Source organism: Nyctereutes procyonoides, unplaced genomic scaffold (assembly GCF_905146905.1).
Source record: "Nyctereutes procyonoides isolate TBG_1078 unplaced genomic scaffold, NYPRO_anot_genome, whole genome shotgun sequence".
Lineage (NCBI taxonomy): Eukaryota > Metazoa > Chordata > Mammalia > Carnivora > Canidae > Nyctereutes > Nyctereutes procyonoides.
The window spans coordinates 7,999,730-8,027,289 of record NW_026575128.1 but is presented as its reverse complement, the minus strand read 5'-3'; the positions used below and the strand labels follow the sequence as shown (position 1 = coordinate 8,027,289).

Sequence of the window (27,560 nt, the reverse complement as noted above, 5' to 3'; positions counted from 1 at the left end):
ATTTTTAAGGGCGCACGTTTACATGCCAACGACGGAGGAGAGCCGCGTAACGGGGGGCGCACAACCGGGGCACCCGAGGGATGGGGACTGGAATGGGATTGGTGAGGGGCACGCGTCACTAAGGCAACGGTGGGGTTTTTCTTTTTCTTTTTTTTTTTCCTACGTCGGGAAACGACTGTGCAGTTGTTTGTTGTCTTGAAGTTCTTTCCATCTTACTTAGGCTTAAAAACAAATAGGCTTTTTAGCGACTTGATATTTATAAGAAACCGTCTCAGAACTGCCTGCAGAGCATCTACCACAACCAGGTTCCGGGTCTCAGCCTCCCGCAGATCACCTGCCCCCGGGCCCCTCCCGCCCTCCCCGGGGGCCTTACCTTGGCGGGGTTGAGAGCTGTGATGATCCACACACAGTGTGCATTGTTGTCGTACTGAATAGGGAAATTGGGGGAGGTGATGATGCCCGAGGGGCCTCGGAGGTGGGCATCACACATGCGGGCTGCAGGGACGAGACGAAAGGCAAGCACCTTAGTTTAGACTGGCCCCACTCCCTGTCCCCCCTCCTGCCCCGGACGCAGCCAGCTTCCCACCTCCTCCCTGGTTCTCCCGGGAATGCTGGGGGAGGTGCAGGCTCCCTCGTCTACACCTGCTGCTCCTCTGGCAGGTGTCGCCGAGCTAGGCCCCTGCATCCACCTGCGGGCCCGCTGACCTGTGCGGGTCCCCCACTGCCCTCGGCCCTTCTTAGAGCCCCCCCAGGTCTCAGGCCGGGTGCCCGGCCCCCGCGAGGATCTGGGTGCCACCCCAGTACTTCCCAGGTCCCCCGGCCGCGCTCAGCACAGGCCCGAAACAGGCTCCTGCCTGGAGCGAAGAGATTCAAGGTGAATTAGGAGAAGTGCTCTGCTCAAGGAGATATAAAGTGTTATCAATCACAGCGTAATCGAATTAAGCTCTTTAAAATAGCTTCTAGACTAATTAGATTAAGTAGTGACGGATGACAGGGTACTACGTCGCGCGCAGGCACGCGGGCCTTTGCCTTCTCTGGGACCGGGCTCCATGGCTCTGGCCACGTCGCTCTTGAGCGTTGGCACCCGGCTACTTTACTAGAGAGTTCCAGGAGCCGGTCGCGTCACTGCCCACGTGGCAACGTATCCTAATCGTAGGCAAAGTGCCCAACAGTCAGGCAACCGTGAGCAAGCGCAAGTGCTCGAGTGTATAAAGAGAAAGTGGTGTCCAACCTGCTTTCTCTGATGGGGCCATGCTCCGGGGGCTCCTCCCTGCGTGTGGGTAGTGGCCCTGCAAACCTTCCCGGGGACGCCCCCGTTGGAGGCCAGGGAGCGGGGCCCACAGCCCCCGGGCCTAATGGATCTGCTCACTCCCTGCGCGGGCTCCCTCGGTTGGTCACCCCGACACTTCCTGAGCGCCTGTTATAGGCCGGGCAGGAACGGGGAGAAGAAACCCCTAGGACTGGAGTGTCCTCTCCAAGGGCCACCGGCGGGCGGGAGGACAGTGGGAAGCAGCAGACTGAGCACAGCAGGTGTCGTCAGGGGACCCCGTAAGCAGCTGCTGGCTCAAAACCGCTCCTTCCCGGTGGGTCAGCACCGTCCGCGAGGACGTTCCCTCGGGTGGCTCGGCCCCGTCCTGGCACCTGAGGGATCTTGTCCCTCAAGAGCTTTGGTGGCAGTTGAGTTATGTTTGGAAAAAGCCCAAGAGAACCCCTTTCCTCCACCGCCTTCGCCCGCAGCTGTCTGCACCGGGAAGCTCCTAGAGTCAGAGAGGGTCCTGGATACCGCGGGGCCTGCAGGCAGCTCCCCGTGGCGGGAGGGGTGGGGGGAGCAGGGCCCTGGGCCTTTCCAGCTCCGCCCCTCAGATCTGGAATCCACTGGCTGCTTGGTTGAGCCCAGCCACGCCGGGAAGCCCGCCGGGCTGTACCTCACCTGCAAAGTGGGGCTGGTGCTGGCACCTCTCACAGCACGGTGAGGATGAAACCGGCGGAGAGACCGGACGGGAGGACTCGTTCAGGCCTCGGGACATTGTCAATACTCAGCGAAGGGGACTGTGGGACCCACAGTGCCGCGTTCACTCGCTTCCCTACCTTCCTTAGGACTTTCCCCCCTTGGCTGAGAATATCAGTACGCAAATGAGAAGAAGACGATCAGAGCCACCCCGTGACCCCGCTGCCCACCTTTGCAAAGAGGACTTTGTATTCGGGACCGTAGCCCTACAGGGAATCCCCACAAATCTCCACCAGCACCATTTCTACCTCTTCTGGGAAGTCAAGTTTTGCTGCCTTAAAAACCCTTCGCCTTCAGATTCCATTTATTCTGCACTTGTTTCTGAAAATCGGATGGTTATGTGCACTCTGTTGAGATGTGCTCAAGGTCGTTGGAGAGAACAGGTCAAAAAGTCATTGACCCCGTTAAGGGCTTTGAGGGGCTTCAATAAAATACTACAGCGTGTGGACAGTTAACGTGGGGCACCCTGAAATAGGCTCAGAAGGGAGCCCCAGTTACTTTTCCCCTCTGCTGTCCACATAAGGTTGGGGGGTCTGTGAATGGAGAGACCTTCCGCTGGGATCCCACCACGTGACGTGGCCCGTCGATGCCATCCACACAGGCTGGCAATGTGGGAGGTGCTCAGATGTTTGAGTAAATGGATAAACGCATATTTGTGTTTCTCTATTTGCCCTTTCCTGTCAAATGTTCTTCTGGGTGGCTTCTAGGAGAGACTTCTCCAGGACCTCCCGGGCCTCCGCTCTGCAGACAGCGACCCAGGGGACCTTGGGGACCCTCCACAGGGACACACAGCCAATCCTGGCACGGAAAAGCCTCGAGCTGCTCCAGGTGCAAGTGCCTCTGCTCTTCTCTCTTCTCCCCAGATCGTGTCCCCACCCTATTGCATGCTGCGCGCCTCCATCCTCGCCCTTTCCCCAGGCCTCTCGAACCACATCCCCGCCACCAATTCTAAGGCCAGCAAATCCTGACTCGTAGCTGCTAGTTTCAGAACCTCCCACCCCAACTCCTGCCTCGACTGAAGCCTGACTCCCCCACCCCCCAGCCAGTGCCTGCCCTGCCGCCCTCTGCCATGGAGGCCTTCCTTCTGCCCCCCACTACATCCTTCCACAAGTGTTAGCTGAGCCCCCAGAAGAACCCTTCTTCGATCGTCACTAAGCTCTCACCCCACTGACACCAACGCTGTCTCCTGAGCCGTAAGTTTCCCGTCCCCTCTTCCGTCTTTACCCAACTTAGACCTCACGGTCCGTCATTATGATCGTTTTCTTACAAATCCACCCAAGTCTCTTGCTCCTTTCCCCCTTCGTCAGCCTGGACGACAGCAATCACGGATGAACCCCTCAACCTCCATGCCCAGGCCTGCCCCCATACAGTCAAGCTTCGCTAGAGAGAAGTCGCATGAGTAGGAGGCGTGACACCACTACAAATCCACGATTACCCACTTGAGAGGATCCCAGATATTGCCCAGGAACTCTGCCACTGAGCTCTCGGCTCTGCTCAGACTTAGGCCCCACACGTGTCCCCGGGCCCCTCACCCTTCCCCTTGCCTCTTCTCACACTCAGCTGATGAGCTTGCTTCAGTCCCTGTGGATGACTCGGAGGACATCTGGCGGGCACACCCTCTTCCTGACCCCCAAGTCTGCGCTCCTATCTGCCTGTGTGCCCACCTACTTCTTCTCTTCTGGTTCTAACGGAGAGAGGGCTCCCTCCTCTTCCAGAGGCTGGTCCTCCTCGTGAAAGCTGGTGCCCCTGCCCGAGGTCAAGCACGTCCCTGAGCGGAGCCGGGGCCTGCTGTTCTGGGACTTGTCAGAGTCCATCTATGGGACCTTAAACCCCACCATCCCATTGTTTGCCCTGCTGCCTCTGAACCCAGCAGACTTGGTTTCAATGTACCTGTTGTCCTAAGCGTAGGCCCCTCCAGCCCTCTGGCTCCCTCGTTTCTCCTCGCCTGCAGATCCCTACTTGGGTCCTTCCTTCACGACCCAGTCCACACCTCAAGACCCTTACCAATCCTCTTGCCCTCGATACTCTTACATCCCCCTCTGGTGAGCCTACCACAGGGATTCATGGTTTCCATAGCAACTGACGTTTCAGCTGAGGTCGGTCCTCTCCTTTATCTTTGTTCAGCTTCCTTGACGGTTTCCTACAGAGGCAACTTCAAACAGTTGCCTCTCCGTTGAGCCACTTGACCCCAGTGGTTGCTTTCTGCTCTTTGCTGGACTTGAGCTCTCTGCAGGATCTGACCCTATGGATCCTTCTCTTTGGGAAATTCACACTCATTGGCTTCCGTGTGCCTCCTAGCTTCTCTCCTACCTCTCTGACGGATCCTTCTCAGCTTCCTTCTTATTCATTGAGTCTTCGAAATTAGTTGTTTAAATCTGGGTCAAGAGTGTATAGTTCTTTGCACATTGTCTATTGGTTTACAATTAAATCAAAATAAAAGTTGCCAAAAAGTGGGGAAGAGGGTGTTGTTCTATGTGGTTCCATCTAGTACGTTGACTCCGAAGGGTATCCTGGTGCCATTTTCCAGTAGGATAGAGCCTTGGGAGTTAGGGCTTGAACCGCTGCTCAACCCATTAGCTTTGCGCCCTTGGGCAAGAAGGTTGACCACTCCAGGTTTGAGCTAAACATAAAATGTGGGTATTGCCACTTTCCTCATGCAGAAATGATAGAAAATGCTATTGAAATGCCTACACAAGTGTAAGTAGTATAACAAATGGGAGCTTCATCATTGGTACAAATATAGGGGTAGGCGTCTCAGGCAACAACGGGGCAGTCAGTGCACCACCAAGGGGGGAAGGATCTACAAAGGAGAGTAGAGGAAGGTAGGGAGGGGTAGGGGTGGGGGGAGAGCAGAGCTCTGAACATTCGTGTTTAAGGCGCAGGGCTGAGAAGCTGATGCAGCGGAGGCTGCCGAGAAGGAAGCCGTCACGCTGTCCAATCCCGCTGGCGGGTGCCCTATATCCCACATTTCACTCCCATCTTACGAGAATGAGGGAGATGATTCAGAGCATTTTGGTAATCTGCCCTGTGCCATGTGGTATGTTAGCAGTAAGGCTGGAACTTGAACTTAAGTTCTCTGAGTCCTGAGTCAGGTGCTCTATCCACCAAAAGGCTTTTTATACTTTTTTTTTAAATTACTAAATGATTCTATTTAATTCGACTGGTTAACATATAGTGCATCACAGGTTTCAGATGTAACAGCCAGTGCTCATTCCATCATGTGCCCTCCTTGGTGCCGTCACCAGTTACCCCAGCCTCCCACCGTTCCTTGGAGGTGGCCCAGGGGCTGTTGAGAGGGGGCCCTACTAAATCTCATGCCCCTGCCTCGATGAAAGAAGCTCCATGTGTATCTGTTTTATTAGTAGGCTTCTGCAAAAGCTCATTTTTAAAATACTGGGTTCCATATGTAAAGCAGGTCTGAGAAGCTCTGAATTCTCCTACCCGTCTCTACCTGGGGCTGCAGAGAATTCACATTGCCCTCAGTCTACTTGGGATGATCAAACTCGTCTAGGAGTCAAACTTGAAACTCGCTCTTTTTTTTCTTTTTTTTCGTAACTTATTTCTTCGGTGGGATGGAAAAGAAAGAAAAACCCGTGAATATCTAATTTCAAATTTCAAAAATGAGGGCACAGTCCTGTATTGCTTGTTCATTCCAATCATCGCCTCATTCAGGTCACCCTCCAATATGTGTTGAGAACCTATTATTTGCCAGGCCCCCTGTTTTAGCAGAAATTAATTGTGTGGAAAATGAATATTTAAAATCAAATCATATTTTAAATGCATTAGAGGGGAAAAAATAATACCGCTGTTATTGGTAGTGGAGTCCTTTTTAGAGTGCGATCTTTTGATAACCTGCTTATTAGCGGAGCTATCCTGGAATTCAAAGGGTTTTGTCCCTTTTTATTCTTGAAGTGGAGTTCACTTGCACCGCTATGAAAATTTACAATTGTGACAGTAATTCTAACTAATTAGAAACAAGAGATTTCTAGAAGAAAAACTTTCCAAACTATCACAATGAGAGGAGCCTTGAATCAAGTGTCTGTCTCAGCCCTTGGCCTTCAGGGAAGCTGAGGACGGGCCATCCGGGTCCAGACCCAGGAGGCTGTGGCTTGTCTCCTCCTCCGTCCCAGGGACCCAGGGGAGAGAAACAGGAGGGGGCCAGTGGCATTCTAACTGCCTTGAGAACCCCTTCTCCACTGTGGCTGGCGCTGGCCGCCTTCCCTAACGCGGCTTGTTCAAATGTCGCCGTCTCACTGGGAAGAGGAGACTTTGTTTTCCGAGCTCGTAAGTGAGGGCACAGCTATGGCTAAAGGTGAGGCAGGAACCTGCCCCGGACCAGCACACTGCTAGGTAGCAGGGGTCCGTGTATCTGTCCAGCTGAGGGACGGCCGTAGGACGCGCCGAGACAGCGAGGGACAGGCCCCGAGGGGTGAGGGTGGGCTCCCAGGCCGGGGAGGCTGCGCGCAGACGGTGCCACAAGAGCACGCGAGCCTCGCGGGCACTCCTGGATCCTCTCTCAGCGAGCGCTTTCAAGTCCACCACCTCCTGTAGTCCTCATGGACATGCTGGGGAGTAGTCATGTTCTTATGATCTTTGCCTTTTAGCAGGAAAAAAAGAGATTCAGGGAGGAACCTGCCCAAGGAGGCCTGGCTAACCAGCAGCGGCGGCTGCATTTGAATGCAGGTGTGCCTGGCTTTGCTTTCCATGGATTTTCTCCGTCTTCCGGTGGCAGGGGATGTGAGGGAAGGAGTGTAAAGCCTAGCCCGGGGCTCAGTTAACAGGTGGCGGAGAATTTAGAGTCCAGTGCGCCAGAGTCACTGCAGAGGACCTGAAGGGGCCACACAGCACATCTGGAGAAAAGGAGGAGCACGGTCACTTGACTGTGACCTTCCTTCTGAACCACCAGCCCTCCCTTCCCTGGGCCTATGCATGTCCGTCACCGCCCTTACCGAGAGGATAATCTTCCACCAGTGGAAAGGTCTTGGGAGAGACGGGACTCCACTGCTGCCCCAAGGCATTGTCATCCCGGCCCCTCAAAAGGAATTCTTAAAGGGCAGGTCGGCTCAGGGTCTCCCGGCCCTTCAACATGATAATCCTGCGCCTCTCTACACAGCTGGTTTCTTGGCTCCCTGGAAATCGGGTGTTTGCTATCTGGTTATTCATTCATTCATTCATTCATTCATTCAATCACCCGCCCGACGAATGCTATCGAACACCTACTACGGGCCAGGCCCCGTTCTCAGCAGTGAACAAAACAGAAGTCCTTGCCCTACCGAGCTGATATTCTAGTGCGAGGAAATGGGTGTTCTTGGCGAGCTCCTCCCGATTCACTACGTGTGTCCATATCCGCAGCTCCATTTGACCCCATCGACACACAAGACAGGTAGCACAGGTACCATTATCTACGTTTATAGGTAAGAAAACAAGCCCAGGGCAAGCAGGTGATTTGCCAAACTTCCCACGGCCAGCTGGTGGCAAAGCTGAGAGTTATACTTAAGGCTTCTTCTTTTGTTTGATTTTTTTTTAAATATTAAGTAAGTGCAATCTTTGAAATTCTTTTGATTTTTAAAGAAATATTAGGTAACGATGTAGCTGAGATGAGTGAGAACACAAAGTGCATTATTAACAGTGGGTCTTGGCCACGTCAACGGTGAGAATGAGTATATATGCCCAGGTTTCTTTCAAAGGTATCTTCATGACCCTCTTCCAAAGTCCCTCAAAAACACATTAAAAACAAACCAACAACAAAAAAACAACCAACCAGAGTGGGTCTCAGTTCCAACTCTGTCCCTTTCTTAGCGTAATCATCATCCAAGCTCTTTCTCCTGGACTCCTTTCTACGCATGAATTTCATCTCGGTACGTAAGCCTAGGGAGAAGCAAAGCATCTCCCTCTTAAACAGGGAAGGATCCGCAACGTGATGGGACGGCGGGCGATGTGCCGTCCCCTCAACAGGGCTGCTCCAAACAGCACCTGCTGGCTCTGTTCACAAACTCACTCTTGCTCCAAGAACTGAGCTCCGGGCATGCGCACCAACGGTCGACGAGAGACGCACACAGAGCAGAAGAGCCTAACAGCCAGCTATGGGAAGCCGGAGGAGGAGGAGGGGGAGGAGGAGGAGGAGGAGGGAGTCCTGGGGCAGCAGGAGGCCAGGAGGGAGCTGCCGTCCCGTCTCAAGGAAGGAAGACACTCAGGTCTACTATTTTAGGATGTGGGGGACGGGGCCTCTGGCAGCCCAGCCTCAGCCACGCAATGGCTAGGATTGCGGGGTGGCGGGGCCTTTGCAAACAAGATGCCCAAGTGTGGGGTTAGAAGAATCCCACGGAGAAAGAAGCCTTCTGCTATCACGGCCCCCGTGACTCCTGCCTAGCTGAGCGCACCCTTCTCGAGGTGACAGGCCTGTGTATTGTTTACAGAAAGAAACAGAGGGTCTGGGACGCACACGTGTTACAGTGGAGGGATCCCAGGGTGACATTATGCAAGGCGACTTCCCTTCCACTCTCGCTGTAGTCGTGCTGTCTGTGCAATGAGCTGGCAACCTGCTTCCTTGTGCCCCCCCCCCCCGCCGCCCCACCTGACTGTAAGGTCCATGCAGGGCAATCCCCACCCTCCGTACCTCCCGACCTCATACCCACAAGGTGCTGACCAATCATAAGTTAATTAGTGAATGCAGAGCCCAAGGCCCGGAACACAGCGGGGTGAGCCAGGCTGGGTGAGAGCGTGTACCCTCAGGTGGGATCAGGTGTACCAGGAGCCGGGCCCTATCCTCCATGCGCAGCCCAGGGTCTGGCCCACCTCCCTTTCCCGGGGCACCCTCACCTCGGCAGACCGGCCTGTGGTCGCTCCAGGCTGCAAACATGTCGCTCACTTTCATACAGGTGATCCGCTTGGATCCTTGCAGGTCGTAGCCCTCGCTGCAGGTGAACTGGACGCTGGATCCTAACCTGGGAGACAGGGCGCATCTGTGAGCTCAGCCCTGGGCCCCCGGGCCCACCCGAGTCCTTCTCTGTTCCACAAAGCGGTACCACCCCAAGCGTTATTTCTCCTCTGGCCCTTCACCGCTACTCCACTGTTTCATCATTTAAGATCCCCATGGAAAGGAACACCTGCTCTTTATCTTCTTTTTTTTTTTTTTGGCGGGGGGGGGGCATGTAATGGTTTTAGGATGGAGTTTAAAGGTGACTTTGTGAGCACAACAGCCATGCTCTGAGATAAGTACCAATTAGGACTGCTCAGACTGGGTGGACGATACCCATAAACTTTAATGAAAATGGAGGGTTATGGGAGGATGCTTCGGTTATTAGGAACTCTGCGAGATGTACCGCCTTGGGGCCCTAGTCTCTCCAGATTACAGGAGACATCACTACCGATGAGGGCAGTTCCTGTGACCCAGGGATGGGTCTGCTGGGTGACACTGGCCATATGCAGCTCTCGCCTTCCCCGTAAGGCTGTGGGCACTAGTCCCGGGAAAGAACGCCGGAGGCCACAGTTCTTCTCCGGAAAGCATCTATTCGCGAATCCACACTGTCCCCTGCATTGTACCTCCAGGAAGGGCAGCCCCTGTCTCCCCGCCGCCGCCCCCCAAACCAGGCCATCCACCCTTCTCTGCAATGAGAAAGTTCCCGAACAGGTCTTACCTGAAATCCGAGCCTAGTCTTTTGCCCCTTTCAGGTATGCCAGGGTCTGGACACATATTATGTCCTTGGGACACACCAACCTGAGTTACTACAAAGCAAAAAACAGCACATACAGAGATGGGTAATCACAGGAAGGCACATCCGGGGCAGTGGCTCAGGGTGGGGGGTGGACACAGAGACAGAATGAGGCCCTGCTCCGCGGGGCTGTGCGGGGTCCTGGGGTCTACCGGCTCAGGCTGCATGAATATGCAAGGAGGGGAGCTGCTTTTGACAAATTCCTCTAGGAGCAAAGTCCAAGCGAAATTCATCAAGAGCACGTGGGCTCGGAGGCAGGCGCCCCAGACCGGCAGCCACCCCATCCCCTCGCCCCGCACCGGCGGCCAGAGGCGTCGGAAGGTCCGCAGCCCCCAGAGGACCTCCTCACCCTGCGCTTTGGATCCGGGGGCGGGGGTGGCAACTCTAGATGAGATGATCACCCCCAACCTCAGCCCCAGATGGAGAAATGACTCAAAGGACGTGTAAATAAAAGGTGGATGTGTGATCAGGACAGTAAAGGATGTGAGAGAGAGCTGCAGTCTGACGTTCAAAGCAGGGATGTGAGCTCAGAGGCGGCTGCTTTCTGCCAAGAAACTGCTTCCCACCAGACACCTCTCAAGCGGAGTAAGCAGCAACCCGAGCCTCCCCGTCCACGGCCATGGGCCAGCGGCGCCAAGCGGGGACAGCCCCGGCGGTGGTCCTGGCAGGTGGCGTGATGCTCTCACACTCGCCAACACCGCAGTGGTCTACATGGCCGTGTGCATGGTCCTCCGGGCTGGAGGCGAAGCCCGGCCGGGGCGGCGGATGCACACAGCTCCCTCCTGCCTGCAGTCCAGAGGGCAGAGAGCCGCGGGTGACGGCTGGCTTGTTTTTCTCGGGACGGGACGGTCACGCCCGTGAGGCTGCAGCGCCCTCACACCTCTGGATCCCTGGCTCTGGGGACCACCAGGAGCTGCGGCCCAGCCAGAGGCCTTCCATCAGGGCCTTGCCAGCCCCATGATCCCAGCAGCAGCCCCAAGACGCGGATGACGGGGAGTGTGGAGCAGCGTTCCCTGCCGTGGCCCACGTCCCCTCCACCCACTCGCTGTCCCACAGTACGAGAAACGGCTCCGTTCTCACTCACTCACCCACCCACGCGCTCATTCCCATACACCGGTATACAGCAAGCATTAATTGAGCACCGAGTGTGTACAAGACCCCAGTTTGGATACCATGGGAGACACCACTGTCGGATGTCAGGTATGACCCCTGTCCTCAGGGAGCCCCCCGGTCGGGTGGAGACATGAAATAGAAACCAACTGCAGAACCACAATGGGGAAGTGATGGGAGGCACAGCTCCAAGGAGACTAAGAGGGAAGGCCTGTCTTAGGTCGCTAAGAGGAGCCTGGAAGGCTGCCTGGAGGAGGTGGCACTTAACAGGAAATCACCTGAGAGCGTAGGAACTGAGCACATGGTGGCAAAGGAGAGGCAGTCCAGGTAGGCAGAGGACACGGGGGTGAAGTGAAGACGTGGAGACAGGACTGGGGGTTGCCCGGCGAGGCCAGGAGAGGGGAGAGCGTGCTGAGTGGCACAGGAGAGTGGGCGGGGGGGATCCACAGGGGAGACCTTTGAGGGGTTTGAGGCCGATCCTGAAAATGACGGGGAGCCCCTGAGGAGTCCCGAGCGGGCAGGGCACAGCTGAGATGCTCAGGGGCGGCCCGTCCCTTGGAGCTGGGGGGCAGGATGAGAGCCGGCCAGGGCCCCCCGAGACCCGAGTGTGGGAGGCGGGCGCAAGGGGTGTCCTCCCTGGGGGGCCTGCGGCCCTCCCCACACTCACCGGGTCCCGAGCTCACGGACCCGACCAGCGCTCCCAGAAGCCCTGCTGTGGCCGCGGGGACTGGGTCTGGGCGGGCCGCTCGCCCCGCGGCTTCCTCGTCACGTGGGCCTGAGCTCCAGGCCCCGGGGCCGCCCCTCCTTCCCTGGCGTCCCAATCGCGGGGTGAAAGGCAGCCGGCCTGCTGGGCGCGGCCCCGGCCCACACCGTCCTCGCCGAGCCTCTCACGTCAGCGCTCCTGCGGGTCCAGGACCCTCCGGGCCGGGGCGTAAGTGTGAGCGCAGGCAGGCGCCTCCCTGTTCTAAGCAATGAGGGGATGGGGGTGACAGGACCTCGGGGACCCCCCGGGCTAGGAAGGACGAGGACGCCGGCCCTGAGCACCCGTGCCCGTCCTGGGTACGCCAGCCTTGCCCGCTCACCCCGCGGGGGATGCGCTGCTAAGCACTGGCCTCCTGGTGTCCGGCTCCCGCGCCCACCGGCCTCCCACTGCCCCTGTGTGGGAACCCTGCAGGCCCGCCCCGGCCCCCCGAGCCCCGCTGGACGTGCGGCTCAGGCACCATTCTGGAAGTCACCAGCCACGGCTCCGAACGCAAGGCCCTCGAGACCGCGTCTTCCGGGGAGGACTGAGCGCACGGCCCCCCGACCCCCCAGGAAGGAGCCAGGGCAAGTCCCAGCAAAGCCCATGGTCGGAGTGGCGAGTCCTTCCCCGTCCTCCCTGCAGCCGCCTCCCTGCCTGCAACCTCCCACGGCCTCCGTCGCAGCACCCCTCTGCTGCTGGCCCCCGAGGGGTGAATGGAGGGGGGCGCGGGCCCGCGGGGAAGGAGGCACGACCGGGGCACCCAAGTGAGGGCGGGAGGCGCGTGGGCTCCAGTCCTCTCGAGGTTCGGGGCCTCTGTCCATGGGGAGTGTGCGCAGGACCCAAAGGGCCAGATGTTTGCCGCTGCCTGGCAGGGGGACCCCGGGGAGGGGAGGGTCCTGGAGTAGACCTGGGTCTGTGTTCCTGGGGCGCTTCCGCATCATTTCACTTGGGCAAAAGCGTCTTCCCCTTTTTGAGGGCGTTTCGGGCCCCCCTGAGCCACCAAGGACAGGCCTGGCCCCTCACCCAGGACGCGCGCCCAGCACCACGTGGCATAGTTTGTAGCCGCTTCCCGCACGTCTTAGGTCCTAGGCCAGGAAAGCCCATCCCAGACCCAACATGCCCTGGGAAGAGGGGAGGGCAGGGGGTCGCTGGAAACACACTGGGGATTCAAGGGCCGCGGCCACCTGGGATAGACACCTGCTCCCCCCAGTCTGGCCCATTTCCTCAGAGTCTGCCTGTGGCTTCTGGGCAAACTCCGAGATGAAATCATGACAGCCTCAGTTTACCCGCTGTCCTGTGGCTCAGGCCTGCTCCCTGAGAGCCCCGGCGTGGCCCCGGGGGCTCCCGGCTCCTCCCCCGGCGCCCAGCAGAGCCCTCAGCCCCCAAGGCCACAAAGCTCAGAGGCAACGAACAGCCCCAGGGACCCAGGGGGACGGAGAAGACCCCTCAGCCGGCCCCCAGGGGGCCCCGGGCCCGGAAGGCGCCTACACCCAGCATTGCAACAAAACCAGGGCGGTTCCTGGGAAAGCCTCCGCTGTTCTCCAGCCTGCCGGGCGGCCCGGAACCTTCCTGAAGCCTCCCCGTGCCCAGCCCCGAAGGCCCTTAGCACAGGCTGGAGCTGGCTGCCTCCGGGTGACACTGCAGCCCCCTGCCCAGCGCCGGATGTGCCCCTGAGTCGTCCCAACACCAGCAGCTCGACCGCGTTCTCACGGGCGCCCCCGTGGAGCCCCCCCTCCCCGGCTGCAACGCAGGAGCCCAGCCACTCGCCCGGCCAGGTCCAGGCTCCCCGGTGAGGCCCCGGGGGGCAGCATCGGGGGCCCGCAGCCTCCAGACCCCAGGCGGGGGGGGGGCGGGGGCGGCACCGGCTCCCGGGCGAGGAGCAGAAGAGAGGACTGCTTTAGCAGGTGGAAGTGATTCAAAAGGAAAAATAAAGAGAGAGATGGAGCAGTAATGACTCCCTGGACTGGGTTACAATGGGGTGAGGGAGAAAGAGGAAGACGGGGGAGCAGCGGGGAGGGGCTGCTCCCGGCCGCGGGGGGTGGAGGACCAGGACTGAGGGCGGTCACCCCGCATCACCCGGCTTCCCCGCCGTCCCTGCACCCGCGCTGTGACCTCAAGCAACAGGCCCGGCGGCCGCGCGGCACTTACACACTGACGTCTTCTGGCTGCTGTGTTTGCTGGGCATCAGCTTCACCCCTCGAGACTTCAGCTCAATTTGCTTCTTGACTAAAGAGGAAGCAAGAGGGAAGAGCGTGTAAGCTATTACCTGTGACTGGGGATGGGTCCTTCTAGAATGATCCTGGCCTGGGACATTCCGGGGCCGAGGATGGCCCTGGGGGGCATTCGGGGCCAGCAGTGTCCACACCCCCTACCACGCGGTCTCGTAGTGATTCCCATTGCACGTCACCTCTTGGCTCTGGGTTTGGCCGGTGGACGTCGGGAGGCGGGTCCCAGGGGGCCGAGGAGGGCCAAGCTACCGCGGGCGGGGAGGCCGGGGCCCGCAGGTCACCGGGGGGGCAGCCAGGGGCTGAACGGGGCTTTGGTCCCACTTGAGTCGGGCCCACGGCTCATCGGGACTTTGCCAAATAGCACCGATCGGGCAAGGGCCGGGATGCCACAGTTCCCGAGCCTTTGTGTCTGACTGCCTCAGTTTCCCAAGGATTCTGCAGGCCTCGAAGGGCTTCATGGTGTCCTCCTTGAGGCGTGGGTCCCCGACCCCATGCCGCCTGCCAGCTGCCCCCCCCCCGGTGACTCCACTGCTCTCACCACCCAGCAGTGCTGGCGACTGTGCCCAGGCACCTCTTGTGCCCACTTCGCGGGCTATGGGCGTCGCGGACCCGCGGGCGCCGCCATCCACACCCGATGCAGCAGGATCCTTCCCCGTCCGCCCCCGGTGTGGTGTCCGCGTCCACCGCCCTGGTGCAGCTCTCGGGGGCTCCCCCCGGGGCGCCGTGACCGCCCAGCTCTCCCGCGCCGTGCAGCCTGCAGGCACCACGAGGGCCGCAAAGAGACCCACGTCGGCCCCAGCACAGCACCTAAAGGAGGAGCCCGCGTGTCTCGGGTGCCCTCCTGGCACCTCTCGGTCTTGTCTTCCAGCCTGACCGCTCTGCTGTGGCCCCCCGCCTCGGCCTGGTTCCCTTGCGTGCTCTCCCCAGGGGGCTCCTCTCGTGGCCTCCTTCCCTGGAAGCTTCCGTGCAGGTGCCTTCTCCGGCCTCTGCTGCCCCGCTCCCGCCCCTCCTGTCTCCCTGACCGTGGCGCGCCCTGCGTCTCGGACTCGGTGGTTTTGGCCACCCACCCCGGGACGTGCGTCCAAATCGTTCCTGGGGGCATCCTCAGTGCCCGCAGCAGAGCCCGGTACGTGGGGGGCGTGATCCGAGGAAGGGCCGTCCCGTTGCTTCCTCACACATCCGTCAACCCTGACCCGGCGGGTCCTCACTGCAGCCACCCGGTCACCAACCTGCAGCTCAGGTGGTTTAAGTGATTCGCCGCCGTGGGCCATGCAGCCGGGACGCAGAGGGCTCCTGGCCGGACCTCAGCATCTTCCCCTGTGACCTGCCCCTGGAGTGACCCCGGGCGCCCCGTGACCTGCTCCAGGAGCCCTCCCGTGCCCCAGGCGGCGGCTGCAGCGATGAGGCAGGTGCGGGCCCGTGTCCCAGTCCCCCCGCGGTGCCTGGCTCTGCCTGTATCCACGGCTCCCCAAGGGTCTGTCCTTCGGCAAGCTGCTAACCCGAATGCACAACCAAGTTCAGAGTCGCCGCTTCCCAACGCACATCCCCACCCTTCGTATGAACGTGAGTTGCTCTCCGCGTGCACCCAGCAGGGGAACCTGCGATGGGCACTACAGTGGGCCCGTTACAAGCGGGGTATTGGCGGGGGAACATGCATTGTTCACGGCCCGCCAGCACGGTGCAGCAGCGGGGATCCTTTCAGCCAGTCGTCCCGAAGAGGACAGGGCTGGTCCCAGGCAGCTCGAGCTGGCACCAGGACTGGGGTCTCTAGGACCCCTGCCAGGGGCCTTCTGTGCGGGCGGCTCTGGGCACCTGGCAGCAGGAGCAGGTGTGCGTCCTCCCAGGTGCCCGCTTCACAGCCTCAAGGTCCCTGGGCACCAGGAACCCCATTCCCAGGGGCCGCTGCTGCTCCTGCAGGGGAGCTGTGAGACGCGGGTGGACGTGAGGGGATGGCGGGGAGCGAGCCGCTGAGACCCGCCAGGTCAGCCCTACACCCTCGCCTTCACGGCCCATTGGCAGCGGACGACGCCATCGCCCTCCCCAGTAGCATCGAACCCGTCCTCCTCCTTCCCTCCCCGCTACTCCCGCAGGAAGGAACTTGCTAAAGTGGTCGAGAAAGTGAACTGGAAGGACCCTGAGAAGCCTCTGGGGGCTCCTTAGTTCACGTATGACCCTTGTGACCCTATTACTGCTCCGAGCCGGTCCCTGAGCCGTGTCACCCGCGCGGTCTGTGCACACCACTTGCGAGCCTGGGCGAGGCAGGGGCTGTGCCCCCGGACCGTGGTTCCTCACACCAACACCGCAGTCTCTAGATGCACGTCCAGGCCCCGCCAGCACGGGCCCGGGCTCCAGGGAGGGGCGCCCAATGGTGGGGGCCGATGTGGGGCCAGGAATGTGTCCCATGCAAGATCCCCATCACCAGGGATGCTGACACCACGACGTCGCCTCCGTGGACTGGGGCCCGAGTCCTCGAGCGATCCCGGGGAAGGTGTCTCACCCCGAGTTACAACAGCTCCTTTGTCTTTCAAAGCATTCGACCAAGTGGATGGTGAGTGATCGGGGGGAGGGGGGGGCGGAAAAAGGAACACGACGGGGAATCAGCCCCAAAATGCGCTTGGCACGAGCTAGCCCAACACACTGGGTCAGATCAGGTGCAGAGCATCAGGGAACAGGCGCGTCTCCCTCTAGCTCTCCGCGGTGCGACCGACAGACCCCAGCGGAAACGAAGGAGGAAGCGGCAAGGGCTAGAGGGTTTCTGGCACGCCGTCGTTCATGCTGCTGGTCTGCCCGCCCGTCCGTGGAGTGCCCACTCGTGTTGTGCCGATGACATCGCCCCGGAGCTCTGATCTTGTGACATCAATGCACCGCAGGTAAGGAGCCCGCTGCGGGCTGCATGGTTCCGGCCGCGCGTGGATGCACACATGCATTTGAGCACGTGCACACACGCTCGCGTCTACAGTGGGCACACCTGTGACAACACACGTGCACACCTGGGCACACACGGCGACAAATACGGACAAGATGTTAACTGGTGCCGGCACAGGCGTTTGCGCCGTGGACCAAGTCAGGGGTCCCAGAGAAGAGAGCTGGCTGGAGCTGGCTGGCGGGGCTCTGGGTGGCTGCAGTCGTGTCCCCCCGGGGGCCAAGGGCGGCGGGCGGCTAACCCCGCTTCCTGCCCAGGCGGGCTACAGGACGTTCCCCCGCTGCCCTGCAGGTAGCGGGACACTCAGTGCGCACTTGGCAGAAGGAATCTGGCACTACACGTTCCTCCCCTGTCTGTGGCGTGAGGTGTTGGGCTGAGCCGGCAGGAGGCTGGACCTGTTGGTGCAGGAGGCGAGGTGCCCCGTGTGTCTCCATGGCCCCGGGGGTCCCACGGTGGACGGAACCCGCAGCCCCCTCGCTCCCCGGCATGGGCCCTGCACCAGCTCTGCCCGTTCCCGCTGCCCAGCTGTGCAGCTTCACCTCCCCACCCCTGTTCCTTCCCCAAACCCACCTCATTCGGCCTCAGGAAGGGTTTCCAACAAACGTCTGCCGTTCGGGATTCGGAGCCACGCTTCTGCCGTAAGCAAACCCTGCATTGCTTGGATTTATTTTTATATTTAATTTATTTATTTATTTATTTCGTTGCTTGGATTTTGTTCACTGATTGGTTCTCTCTAACTTGTCCCCCCCAAAATGTTGCAAAGGGTGCTCTTTTTAAAAACCGGAATCTGACTTTTCCCCGAGGAAGCCTGGTGGGTGCACACCCCGGCCTGTGCCCCCATCTCGTCACGGAGGGCCTGGCCACCGGCCCCTCACAGACGCTGTCGGTACCCACAGTTCCTCGCTGGACCAAGTCAGCGTCTAGTGTGCTAGCGGCTCAGCTCGCTCAGATTTATGCCAGAGACGGGAAATCCGCTGCAGGCGCCCAGGATCTGGGCGCGTCCAGGTACAGACCTCTCAGGAGACCCAAGATCGAGTTCCGCGTCAGGCTCCCTGCATGGAGCTTGTTTCTCCCTCTGCCTGGGTCTCTGCCTCTCTCTCTCTTCTCTGTGTATTCTCATGAATAAATAAGGAAAATGCAGAAGTGGGAATCCAGGGTACTTAGGGTTCCAGGGTCTGGTCCTGAAACCACCAACGCCCCGTGAGAGCCTTTGGGTGGAGCTGTGACGTGCCCCGGGCCCCCCATCAACAGGATGGAAGTCGGCCTCCGGGTTCCAGCAGCCCACGCTCCAGGCTCCAGGGTTGCGGAAAGAGCCGCCGCAGCTGCTGCCGTGGGCCGCGTGTTGTCTGGAAGGGAGGTTTGCTCGCGACTGACGAAAAGTCTGACGGTTACCGTGGCCAGAGAGGACGCCCCCTTCTCCGAGGGGAACGTGGCAGGATTCAAAGTGGGGGACGCTCAAGGAAGCGCTGCCGGTGGCCTCGGCGGGGGCGGGGGCCGCGGGGGCCCGTGGCGGGACCCCGGTGGTGCAGCCGTGTTGAGCATCGCAGGCGGCCCACGTGCGCTGATGTCCCGGCTTCTGCCCACGGCTCCAGCTCAGGAAGGGGAGAGTCGGTGCGGAAACCGCGGACCCTCGCAAGTCCGGCAGCGACCTCCGCCAGGGATGTGGGCACTGGAGGGCCGCAGGAGCTTAGAAGATGAGGGAGGCACAGCTCTTGGGGGGCTGCTCGTCCCCGAAGACTGCGGGAAGGGGAGCCGCCGGGAGGGTGCTCACGGCAGGCAGGCCGCGTCGGGGCGCGAGCTCTAACTTCCCGAAGGGTGCGGTGGCTCCGTCAGCGGGCCGGCGGCGTCCTCACAGACAACTGCTGAGAAATCAAGGAAAATGTCCAGAAGCAAAGGCAGCTGAGGGACCCCCGATGGCTTTGGCTGCCGGCTGCAAGGCCGCGAGGCCTTGGCTCTTCCTGGCTCGGGTCCTCCCCTCCTCTCTGCAAGGCTGCCCCACGGCTGCGCCCACTCCAGAGAAGTCGAGGCATCAGAGGCTCCGTTTGGTAGCCTGGTCCTCCTCGCACCGCGACATCGCGTCCCATGTCCCCCGCGCTCCCGCACCTCTGACCTGTGACTGGCGAGCCCGCAGGACATTCCCCAAATGACGACCAAGTGGACGAATGACCGTTAGAAGAATACGTGCCTTGAGCTGCTTCCTGGCAAGAGGAGGGGGTCGGCTGGGGAGCAGCCAAGGCGCCGGGCGCCGAGCCCGTGTGTCCGAGCTGTTTTCATGTCAGGCTCACTTTCTGGTTCGGTTTAGGTGCGTGGGCACCAGGCTCCGGGCTCCTGCGCCTGGAAGCCCCAACCCTGGGATTCGCGTGGAGGCCCCGAAGGCCCAGAACCCCGAAATGGGGCTGGCCAGGGCTCAGGCGCTCTGCGGTGCACAGGAACAGGAGAGAGCGTCGGGCGTGCACCCCAGGCTGCCGGGGTCCTTCCTGCTTGGTCTGAGACCACGGCTCAGGCGCAGGCAACGGAGAGACAAGTGCACGTGGAAAGCAGGAGCTTCGCTTTGTTACCATAAAAGCATCTCGATTCACACAACCTGGATTCCAACGGGTGAGTTTACCCTGCGGGCAGCTGAGACGCGGAGACGGGCTTCTCGAAGCTGCGGAGCTGCTGCTCCCGCCCGGGCTGCCAGCGACCTGGTGACGTAGGCAGTCGGGCTAGCTCGCGCCTGCCACCTTCCCTTCCGACGGCGGGCCTCAGGCCAAGCGGCCCCGCAACACCCGGCCCTGGTGCCCTGACCGCAGTGGAACCCGAGCCTGGGCAGGAAACCCCGAAACTGCCCCCTGCGAGATGGGAACGGGATGCGCCCGGCGTCGGTCACTCATCTGCCTCCTGTGCGATGCGGCTCCTGGGAAGACACTGTCCATCAACACACTCGGCTTGGGGACCATTAGCTCCCAATTCCCATAAATCACTTGGGACTCAAGCCACAAAGTTGAGCACGGTAGAAGCCGACCCCATGCTGCTGTCTCCCCAGGTCCGATCCTCACACCTCCCTGGCCTGCCCTGTGCCAGGAGTCCGACGCCGGGGGGCACCCGGGGGACACGGCAGGGCACCGCAGGCCCTGCTCCCTGTTCCAGCTCCCTTAGGGTGGGCGGGGTGGCAGGCACGGCAGACATGAGGGGGACGGAAGACCCAGGTCAGGTGACTGACTCCAGGCACCCTCCTGCCCTGGTCACTGACCTCCAGGCCCCCATCCTGCCCTGGTCACTGACCTCCAGGCCCCCGTCCTGCCCTGGTCACTGACCTCCAGTCCCCCCTGTCCTGTCCTGGTCACTGACCCCCAGGTCCCCCTTCTGCCCTGGTCACTGACCCCAGGTCCCTCTCCTGCCCTGGTCACTGACCCCAGGCCCCCTCCTGCCCTGGTCACTGACCCCCAGGCTCCCCCATCCTGCCGTGGTCACTGACCCCCAGGCCCCCCTCCTGCCCTGGTCGCTGACCCCAGGCCCCCTCCTGCCCTGGTCGCTGACCCCAGGCCCCCCTCCTGCCCTGGTCACTGACCTCCAGGCCCCCGTCCTGACCTGGTCGATGACCCCCAGGCCCCCCCCGTCCTGCCCTGGTCACTGACCCCCAGGTCCCCCTTCTGCCCTGGTCACTGACCCCAGGTCCCCCTTCTGCCCTGGTCGCTGATCTCAGGCCGCCCTCCTGCCCTGGTCACTGACCTCCAGGCCCCCCCGTCATGCCCTGGTCACTGACCCCCAGGCCCCCCCATCCTGCCCTGGTCGCTGACCCCAGGCCCCCCCACCCTGCGCTCTACACTGACCCAGGCCCCCTCCTGCGCTGTGGGTCTGCGGGTGGTGCCCCTTCTACCCCCCCTGCCCTCCCAGCTGTGGGGAGGCCTCCTTGCTGGGGGGTCCGAGGCTGCCTCATCCCCGAGGTCCCCCCGCTTCCACGATAGCCAGGCCGCGTGCCCCCTCCCTAGAGCCACCTCTGCCGCCCCCCGGGTCTCTGACTCCATGATTTGGGCTGTGCTCGTGGTTCCTTCAGAGCAGCAGGCGGTTCTGGTCGGTGGGTTTTCTGTACGGGGGTCGTGTGGCTGCGCGGGGGCTTCCAGGTCCTCGGCACTACGGCGGTGAAGGGAGACGAGGGAGGCCGGGCCACTGCTCAGCACTGGGCAGAGGGATGCACGCCAAGGGCCGGAGACCTAGGACGCCCTCCGAAAACCCTGGTCTGCGTGGACGTGCCAACCCCGTTCGGGGCCGTATTCAGGGAGACGGGAAGGCTCGAGGTAGGGAAGCCCATCACGGAAGCCGACGTTCGGGCTGTGGGTCGTCCCCGGCCAGTGGACTCCGTGGGGCGGTCGCCGTTACCATCAGAAACGGGAAACGTTCAGGGCACATGATGCTCAGTTCGGGTCAACACCCCTCGGTGACATTTTCTCTTTAGTCCCACAGACAGAAATGGGTCCTGGGTTGTGCTGGAAAATGTCCTTTTTTTTAAAGAGTGGGATGAGATTCACAAAGTAAAGTTGAGAAGCTGCCGGCGAAGCAGGCAAGGCCGGCGCTGGGGTTCCCTGCGACCTCTCAGGGCTTCGGCTTCTTTAACGGAAAGCACGAATTTAAGGCACATTTGCCACAGGGCGCGGAGGGGAGCCCCGTGGGACGGTGCGGGGCCGTGTGTGCGGCGGGAGGGCGCTCCCGACCTCCGGAGGCTCCCGCGCAGCTCGGCTGGGCGCCCACAGTCTGCGTCAGACCCTGATTGTGCCCGCCAGGCCCTCGGGCACCGGAAACAGTAGACACACGGGCCCCCTCTTTACTCGGATGAAACGCTCACGTCCATCCCCGCTTTCCTGCGTTGGAAACGACGGCAAAAAAGATCCAGGCGGCTGCTCTGCTCCACGAAAGCCCAGTGTCGGCACCAGAAAAATATTTGCAGGCGAGCTCTCGGGGGGGGGGGGGGGCGGGGGGGGACCTAGGGGACCAGGTTGGTTTTTTTTTTTTTTTTTTTGGTTTATGTTTTAAATATTTCAAAGGTGTCCTGCTGTCCGATGCTAAGGAAATGAGGCTGCTTAGGAAGGGAATGCTTCTCACAGGCCTCCTTTGGTCCCCATTTCCAGCCGGCCCCAGCGGGGAAGCCCGGGGCCCTACGCGGAACAGGTGCGAAACACGAGTTCCCGCCGAATCTGCGAGAACCAACATCCGCGTGTGACTGCCGGTGGTCACGAAGCCCACCCTCGGTGTCCAGAAATGCCGTGTACCTCCCAGTAAGCTCCAGGTCGAAAGGAACGTCCTTATCTCATCTGCTCTCATCCCCCCGCCCCCGGACTTTGGGCCTCCTCCACGGTGAAGAGCTCCCTGCGCCCCGGGGTCCCGGGATCGAGTCCCGCATTGGCTCCCTGCATGGAGCCTGCTCCTCCCTCTGCCTGTGTCTCTGCCTCTCTGTGTGTCTCTCATGAATAAATAAATAAAATCTTAAAAAAAGAATAAAAGACAGGGGGCGTCAGCTGCCTCGGGAAGCTGGCTTAATTTCCCTAAGCCTCAGTTTCCTCGTCCATATAATGGGGACCTTGACAGCATTTACTTCGCAGGGGAATGAAGCAGGGCAATCGAGGTGGTGCTGCCCGAGCACCCGGCCTGGCTCTTTGGAGGCACTCGGGCTCACGAGCACCCGGCCTGCAGAGGGGCCGGGAAGGGACAGTGGGGCGAGGTGACCCCGGGGCCACAGGCCACTACGGCAGACACAGAGACCCCAGGTCTGCCAGTAAGAACAGGACTCTCGAGGCACGTCCACCCTGGCCAGCCAGACCCAGGCCGGGGCCGGGACGAGCTCCCCAGGATGCAGCCCTGCACCCGCTGAGGACGCCCGGCGGCCCGCCTACCTTGGTACTGGGCACTGAAGCCCCGCTGCCGGTGGTTGCCGTCCGACGTAAAGTGCAGCCGCAGCCAGTTCTTGCTGCTGATGACGGGAGCGGGGAGGCTGGCTCCGGTGAACCTGTGGGCACAGAGGGGGCGGGTCAGGGGCGGCAGGGGCGTCCCCACGCCCACGGCAGGGCTGGGCAGCTTCGTCCCCGGGCTACCGGGGCTTGCGGGGCCTGTGCATCCTTCAGGCCTGCGGCAGAGGCGCAGCCCGCCCCCGCCAGCCACGCTGCCAGGGGCCACTCAGGTGCACGACACACGGGAGTCACGGGAGAGGCGCCCGCCCACCTGAATCCCTGACCCGCGTCCAAAGTCCAGCCCGTGACCCCGGGCAGGGGAGTCCGTGGCGAGGGCCCAGGCAGGTACTTGGGGTGGCGGGCCCTGGGGGGGCCTCCGGGGGCTCCTCCCCTGCCCGGGGGGCTGCCCTCCTCCCTTAGGTTCCCCTCTGCAGCCTAGCCCGGTGGGGGGCGCCCCCCGGCACAGCCCCCGGAGGAGCTGCCAGGTCAGCAGCTCCTTCCCCGGGGCCGCGGCCTCGCCAACTTCCTACCGTGTCCCCCGAGGCCCCCTGCTGGGTACCGCCCCCCGCCCCCCCCCCCCGCCCGTGTGTCCTGCAGCCCCCGGGCCCCTCCACCCGCAGGACCAGGGACGAAGCTCCTCAGCCCTGCGGGGACAGCCCGCGCCCCTCTCCGAAGCACCCACTCGCCCCCCCAGGTCTGTACCCCCCTGCACGGGCTCACCCGCACCCATCTGTCCTGCACCCCCGTGTTGTTTGAGGGCGCGGGACTCCCTGAAACCCCTGTCCTGCTCCACTTGGCTCTGAAGCCCTGGGGGCCACGTCCAGCCCCAGCCTCGCCCTCGCCCTCGGCTTCAGCCTGGCCTGGGACAGGGTCCGGCCACCCGGGGACTGTGCCCTCCGGACTGCGGCGACAACGGCAGGGCTGTGGGCGGGAGGCCAGCCCCGTGTGGGCCGCACATCAGCTCCAGGACCAGGGTGCCCGGCCTCCCCCCTGGGCGCCGCTGCAGCCCTGCCTCCAGACGTGGGTTTGCGGGTGCGGGTCCCCCTGGGGTCCGTCCGCAGCGGGTGCAGGGGCCTGCTGGACGGTCCGGGCTCCAGAGGGGTCAGCTGACCTCAGCTCCCGGTGACCCGATCCGTAAAACGGGGACGATAGCAGCCGTTCCTTCAAAGACTCGCGGGTCGAAGTGAGGCAGTGCGCAACCTGGGCCTCAGCCCGGCCGCGGCCTCGTGCTTGGGAGCCCCCACCTTCCTGCGTCTGCACGAGCAACCGATAAGCACGTCAGGATCCCGAGGGAAAACGGGGGGTCCTAACACTAACCACCAGCGGCGGGCCAGGGTCCCAGGGCTGGCACTGAGGGCAAGGGTGAGGTGCCTGCTTACGGTGTGCCGAGGGGGTGCAGACCCTGACGAAGAGGGCTGGACGGGAAGGGCCACCCTACAGGACCAGATCCTCAGGCAGTTTGTGGGAGTCGCACCGGAGCAAGAAGCAGACACCTGGAACTCATCCTCCCTCCCCTCCTCCAGTCTGTGCTGATGCCTCTGGTGATCTGACCCCCTTGGAAGCCAGGAGCGAAGGTGCATAGGGACGTAACCACAGCCAGGTCTTCCCAGATGCGGACCCACGTGGGGAGGGCCGGGGAGAGAGCGCGGGGGGCCGAGGGATGCCGCGTGGTGCCCCCCACAACCACGCACTAAGCAAGGGAACCCACCAAGTGGCTCCACGACCTGCAAAGCGGAGTATTTAACGCAAATGCTGACTCGCACCAAACTCCAACGTAACCCACGCAGCCCGGGTGGGAGCTGTCGCAGAAGCCATCACCGCATCTCGCCGGTTCCCGTTTAAATATCACAGGCTGAGCCACGTAGATCCCCACCCCCCGAGGTGTCCCAGTGGCACGGCGGGCTTTCCCGGGGCCCCGTCCAGTCCCCTCGCAATGACAGGGCTCGGAGCCTGCGCGCAGGAGGGACGCGGAAATGGGGAGAATTTACCTGAATGACCCAGAACCCAAGGCCCTTTACGGGGCCAGGAATGGGGAGGGAGGGAGGGAGTGGTGACCGGAGGGTATGGGAGTCCCGGCCTGGAGGCACCCCCGGACCCGTGACCACGCACAGCCACGCGGACAGGCGGAGAGCCCGCTGCAGCTCCATCCACGGGACCTCTGCGGACATGGCCCTGCATGCGAGAGCTGGGGCGAGAGGCGCAGGTGCCGGTCCCAGCAAGGGGGATGAGGGGACGGGGGAGCCCCGGAGTTCTGAAGTGCGCAACGTTCTGAAGGGGATGGTGCTCATGTGGGTGCACACTCGGTCGAAGCTTTGAAAACTACATTTAGGGCCGCCCGGTGGCTCAGCGGTTAGCGCCGCCTGCAGCGCAGGGCGTGACCCCGGGGTCCCGGGATCGAGTCTCCGTCAGGCTCCCTGCATGTTCGCGGGGTCTGGCTGCAGCCTGCCTTCCTCCCCTGGGCGCGCGGGACCCCGGGGACACAGGACCTGGCTCGTGCTGGCCCCCGCAGCAGCCCCGGCTGCACAGAGAAGCCAAGACGCTCCCTCCAGGTCACCCCGCCGTGAAACAGCCGAGATGGGGGTCAACCGCGGCCCCACACGCGGCCGTGCACAGGGGCATGGGCATCAGGAGACCCTGGGTTAGATTTGAGAATTCCTGAAAACAGCCGTCCCCCGGGGAGGCCTTGCGGGCCCCCCGACTGTAGAGGGGGCCTGGCGCCCGCCGTGGGAACCACTCTCCGGGCTCCCTACGCGGGTGGGGGTCCACGGGAGCTGCAGTGCACCCCATTCATCTGCTGCAACGTCCCCATGTCTGCACAACCCCCAAACCGCGTCGGCGGCCCCTGGATTCGTGCCCCCAGAGCAGCTGCCCTGGATCCCACACGGGGTGGAGGGACCTCTGCATCCCGGGGTCAAGCAGAAACCATCTCTGCAGCCCCAAAGCTGGTGCGGGAGGACGTGGGACGCAGGTGCCTGCCACCCTACAGCCACCCCAAGCCCTCTTGGCTCCCCACCCGCACCCGCTGTCCTCTACGAAGCACAGACTCTACCACGCCGTCCCTCTCCGGTGACATCCGTTTCAAGTTCCAGCATCTTCCACGCTTCTGCAGGTGCCACTCCCTGCACCTGGAATGTCCTTTCCTATTGCCCCACCTGACTTCCGGGAAAACATCGCTTGCCACTCCCATAAACCCAACCATAGGGCCTCCTTTTCCCCGACTCTCTCCCTGCCCCCATGGGAGGAAGCCTTGGCCTTTGCCGTGACCCCCCTTGCACCATGCTCACGCCCCCGCTGGGCCCAAATGCAGCAACTCGTGCCGTCTCCCCAGGTCGGAGCCACGCTCTGTAAGGGCAGGGACAGGGCTTTCCTGGCCTTGCTACCCCGGCATCGCAGCACGGGCCCGGGACCAATCGGTTCCTTGGAGCAGAGGTTGACGCACTCGTCCAAATAGCTTCCCGTCGGTTCTTGTGAATCGAGTTTTACGAGATCACAGCCATGAGTGCTCCTTTATATACCGTCTACTTTCTTGCTACCATGGCAGCGCAGAGTAGCTTTTTTTTTTTTTTAAAGATTTTATGTATTTATTCATCAGAGATGCAGAGAGAGAGGCAGACACCCAGGCAGAGGGAGAAGCAGGCTCCATGCAGGGAGCCCGACGCGGGACTCGATCCCAGGTCTCTAGAATCACGCCCTGGGCTGAAGGCAGCGCTAACCACTGAACTCCCTGGGGATCCCCCGGAGTAGCTCTTACAGAAACTATAACTGATCCCAATAATTTGTATGGCCCTTTATGAACCTCTTTTCCTGACACCTGCCCCAAGCCTTGCAGATGATGCAGTTCGTGGGCAAAAAGTAATTTTCTAAAGGAAACCTGTGTGGCTGCGAGCTTTGCTCACGGTGTGCAAGTACTTAAATGCGCATTTATTGGTCAATCTGTGTAATGCAGGCCGAGGTGTTTGCTTCGGTCGTGGTTTTGTGCTCCGCGCCGTCGGTCGTATATAAGCTGCGCCCGTGATGCGTCGTCACCCCCGAGACCAGCTGTGCTGCAGCTCGGTCAGTCAACAAGCACCCACTGGGCACCCATGGCGGGCCAGGTACTGTGTGGGGCGCTGGGGCGCGACAGGGGCAGGACGGGCCCCGATGGAGCAGCCCCGCTGGGACGCGGCGGTCCCGGCTGTCCACACCTGATATCTGGGAGGCGATCCTCTTCAGAGATTCCCCTTCGTGGAGTCTTTCCAAGGGTTCAATTCAGTCCCCGCAGATGCAACTCTATTTCCTTTCACACTCGTATTTCATCAGTTTATGGGATGTTTAATTTAAATCACATAATTACAATGACAAGTAGGACTGGCACCGAGAGACTTGGCAAGGGACCACCCGGTTCTCAGGAAGTGCACACGGCTCAGCGGGTGGGAGTGCGGGGCCCCGGGAGGGCCAGGGGGGCCGGGGCGAGCCCAGTCATCACGCCGCTCCGAGAAGGAGGAACTGACCGCGGCGCCCTGCCTCCGGCGGTGGGCATGCCTTGTCCTCACGCCCCTCCTGCCGCCAGCGCGGTGGCAGTCAGCTGACCGCACGCTCCCGGGCCAGGAGGGCCTGAGGGGTTTTCCAGGCCTGGGGGGCACCCGTGTCCGATCCCATCGGCGGCCTCGACAGCCAGGCAGGCCAGATCTGCTCCAAGAGTTCCCAGAGCTTGGAAGGTTGGCTCCTTGCCAAGTGCTCCCTGTCCACCTCCATCGCCACCCCCTGCGCCGCCTGCTTCCCGCTCATCCTTCAGCTGGATTCTTTTATTTTTTTTATTTTTATTTTTATTTTTTAAAACTTTTTTTTTTAATATTTTTTTTGAATTTTTTATTTATTTACGATAGGCACACAGTGAGAGAGAGAGGCAGAGACACAGGCAGAGGGAGAAGCAGGCT

The 27,560-nt window shown here is 61.4% G+C and overlaps 1 protein-coding gene across 1 annotated transcript in view; it reads right to left on the bottom strand.

The window, feature by feature from the left end:
- The window catches only part of CSMD2 (CUB and Sushi multiple domains 2), a 437,017-nt gene that overhangs the window by 240,428 nt on the left and 169,029 nt on the right, over nucleotides 1-27,560 (bottom strand). The window contains 5 exon segments of the mRNA XM_055341473.1: nucleotides 374-495; nucleotides 8,828-8,952; nucleotides 9,646-9,733; nucleotides 13,721-13,798; nucleotides 22,591-22,703. Of these exon segments, the coding sequence (XP_055197448.1) occupies nucleotides 374-495; nucleotides 8,828-8,952; nucleotides 9,646-9,733; nucleotides 13,721-13,798; nucleotides 22,591-22,703 (526 nt within the window).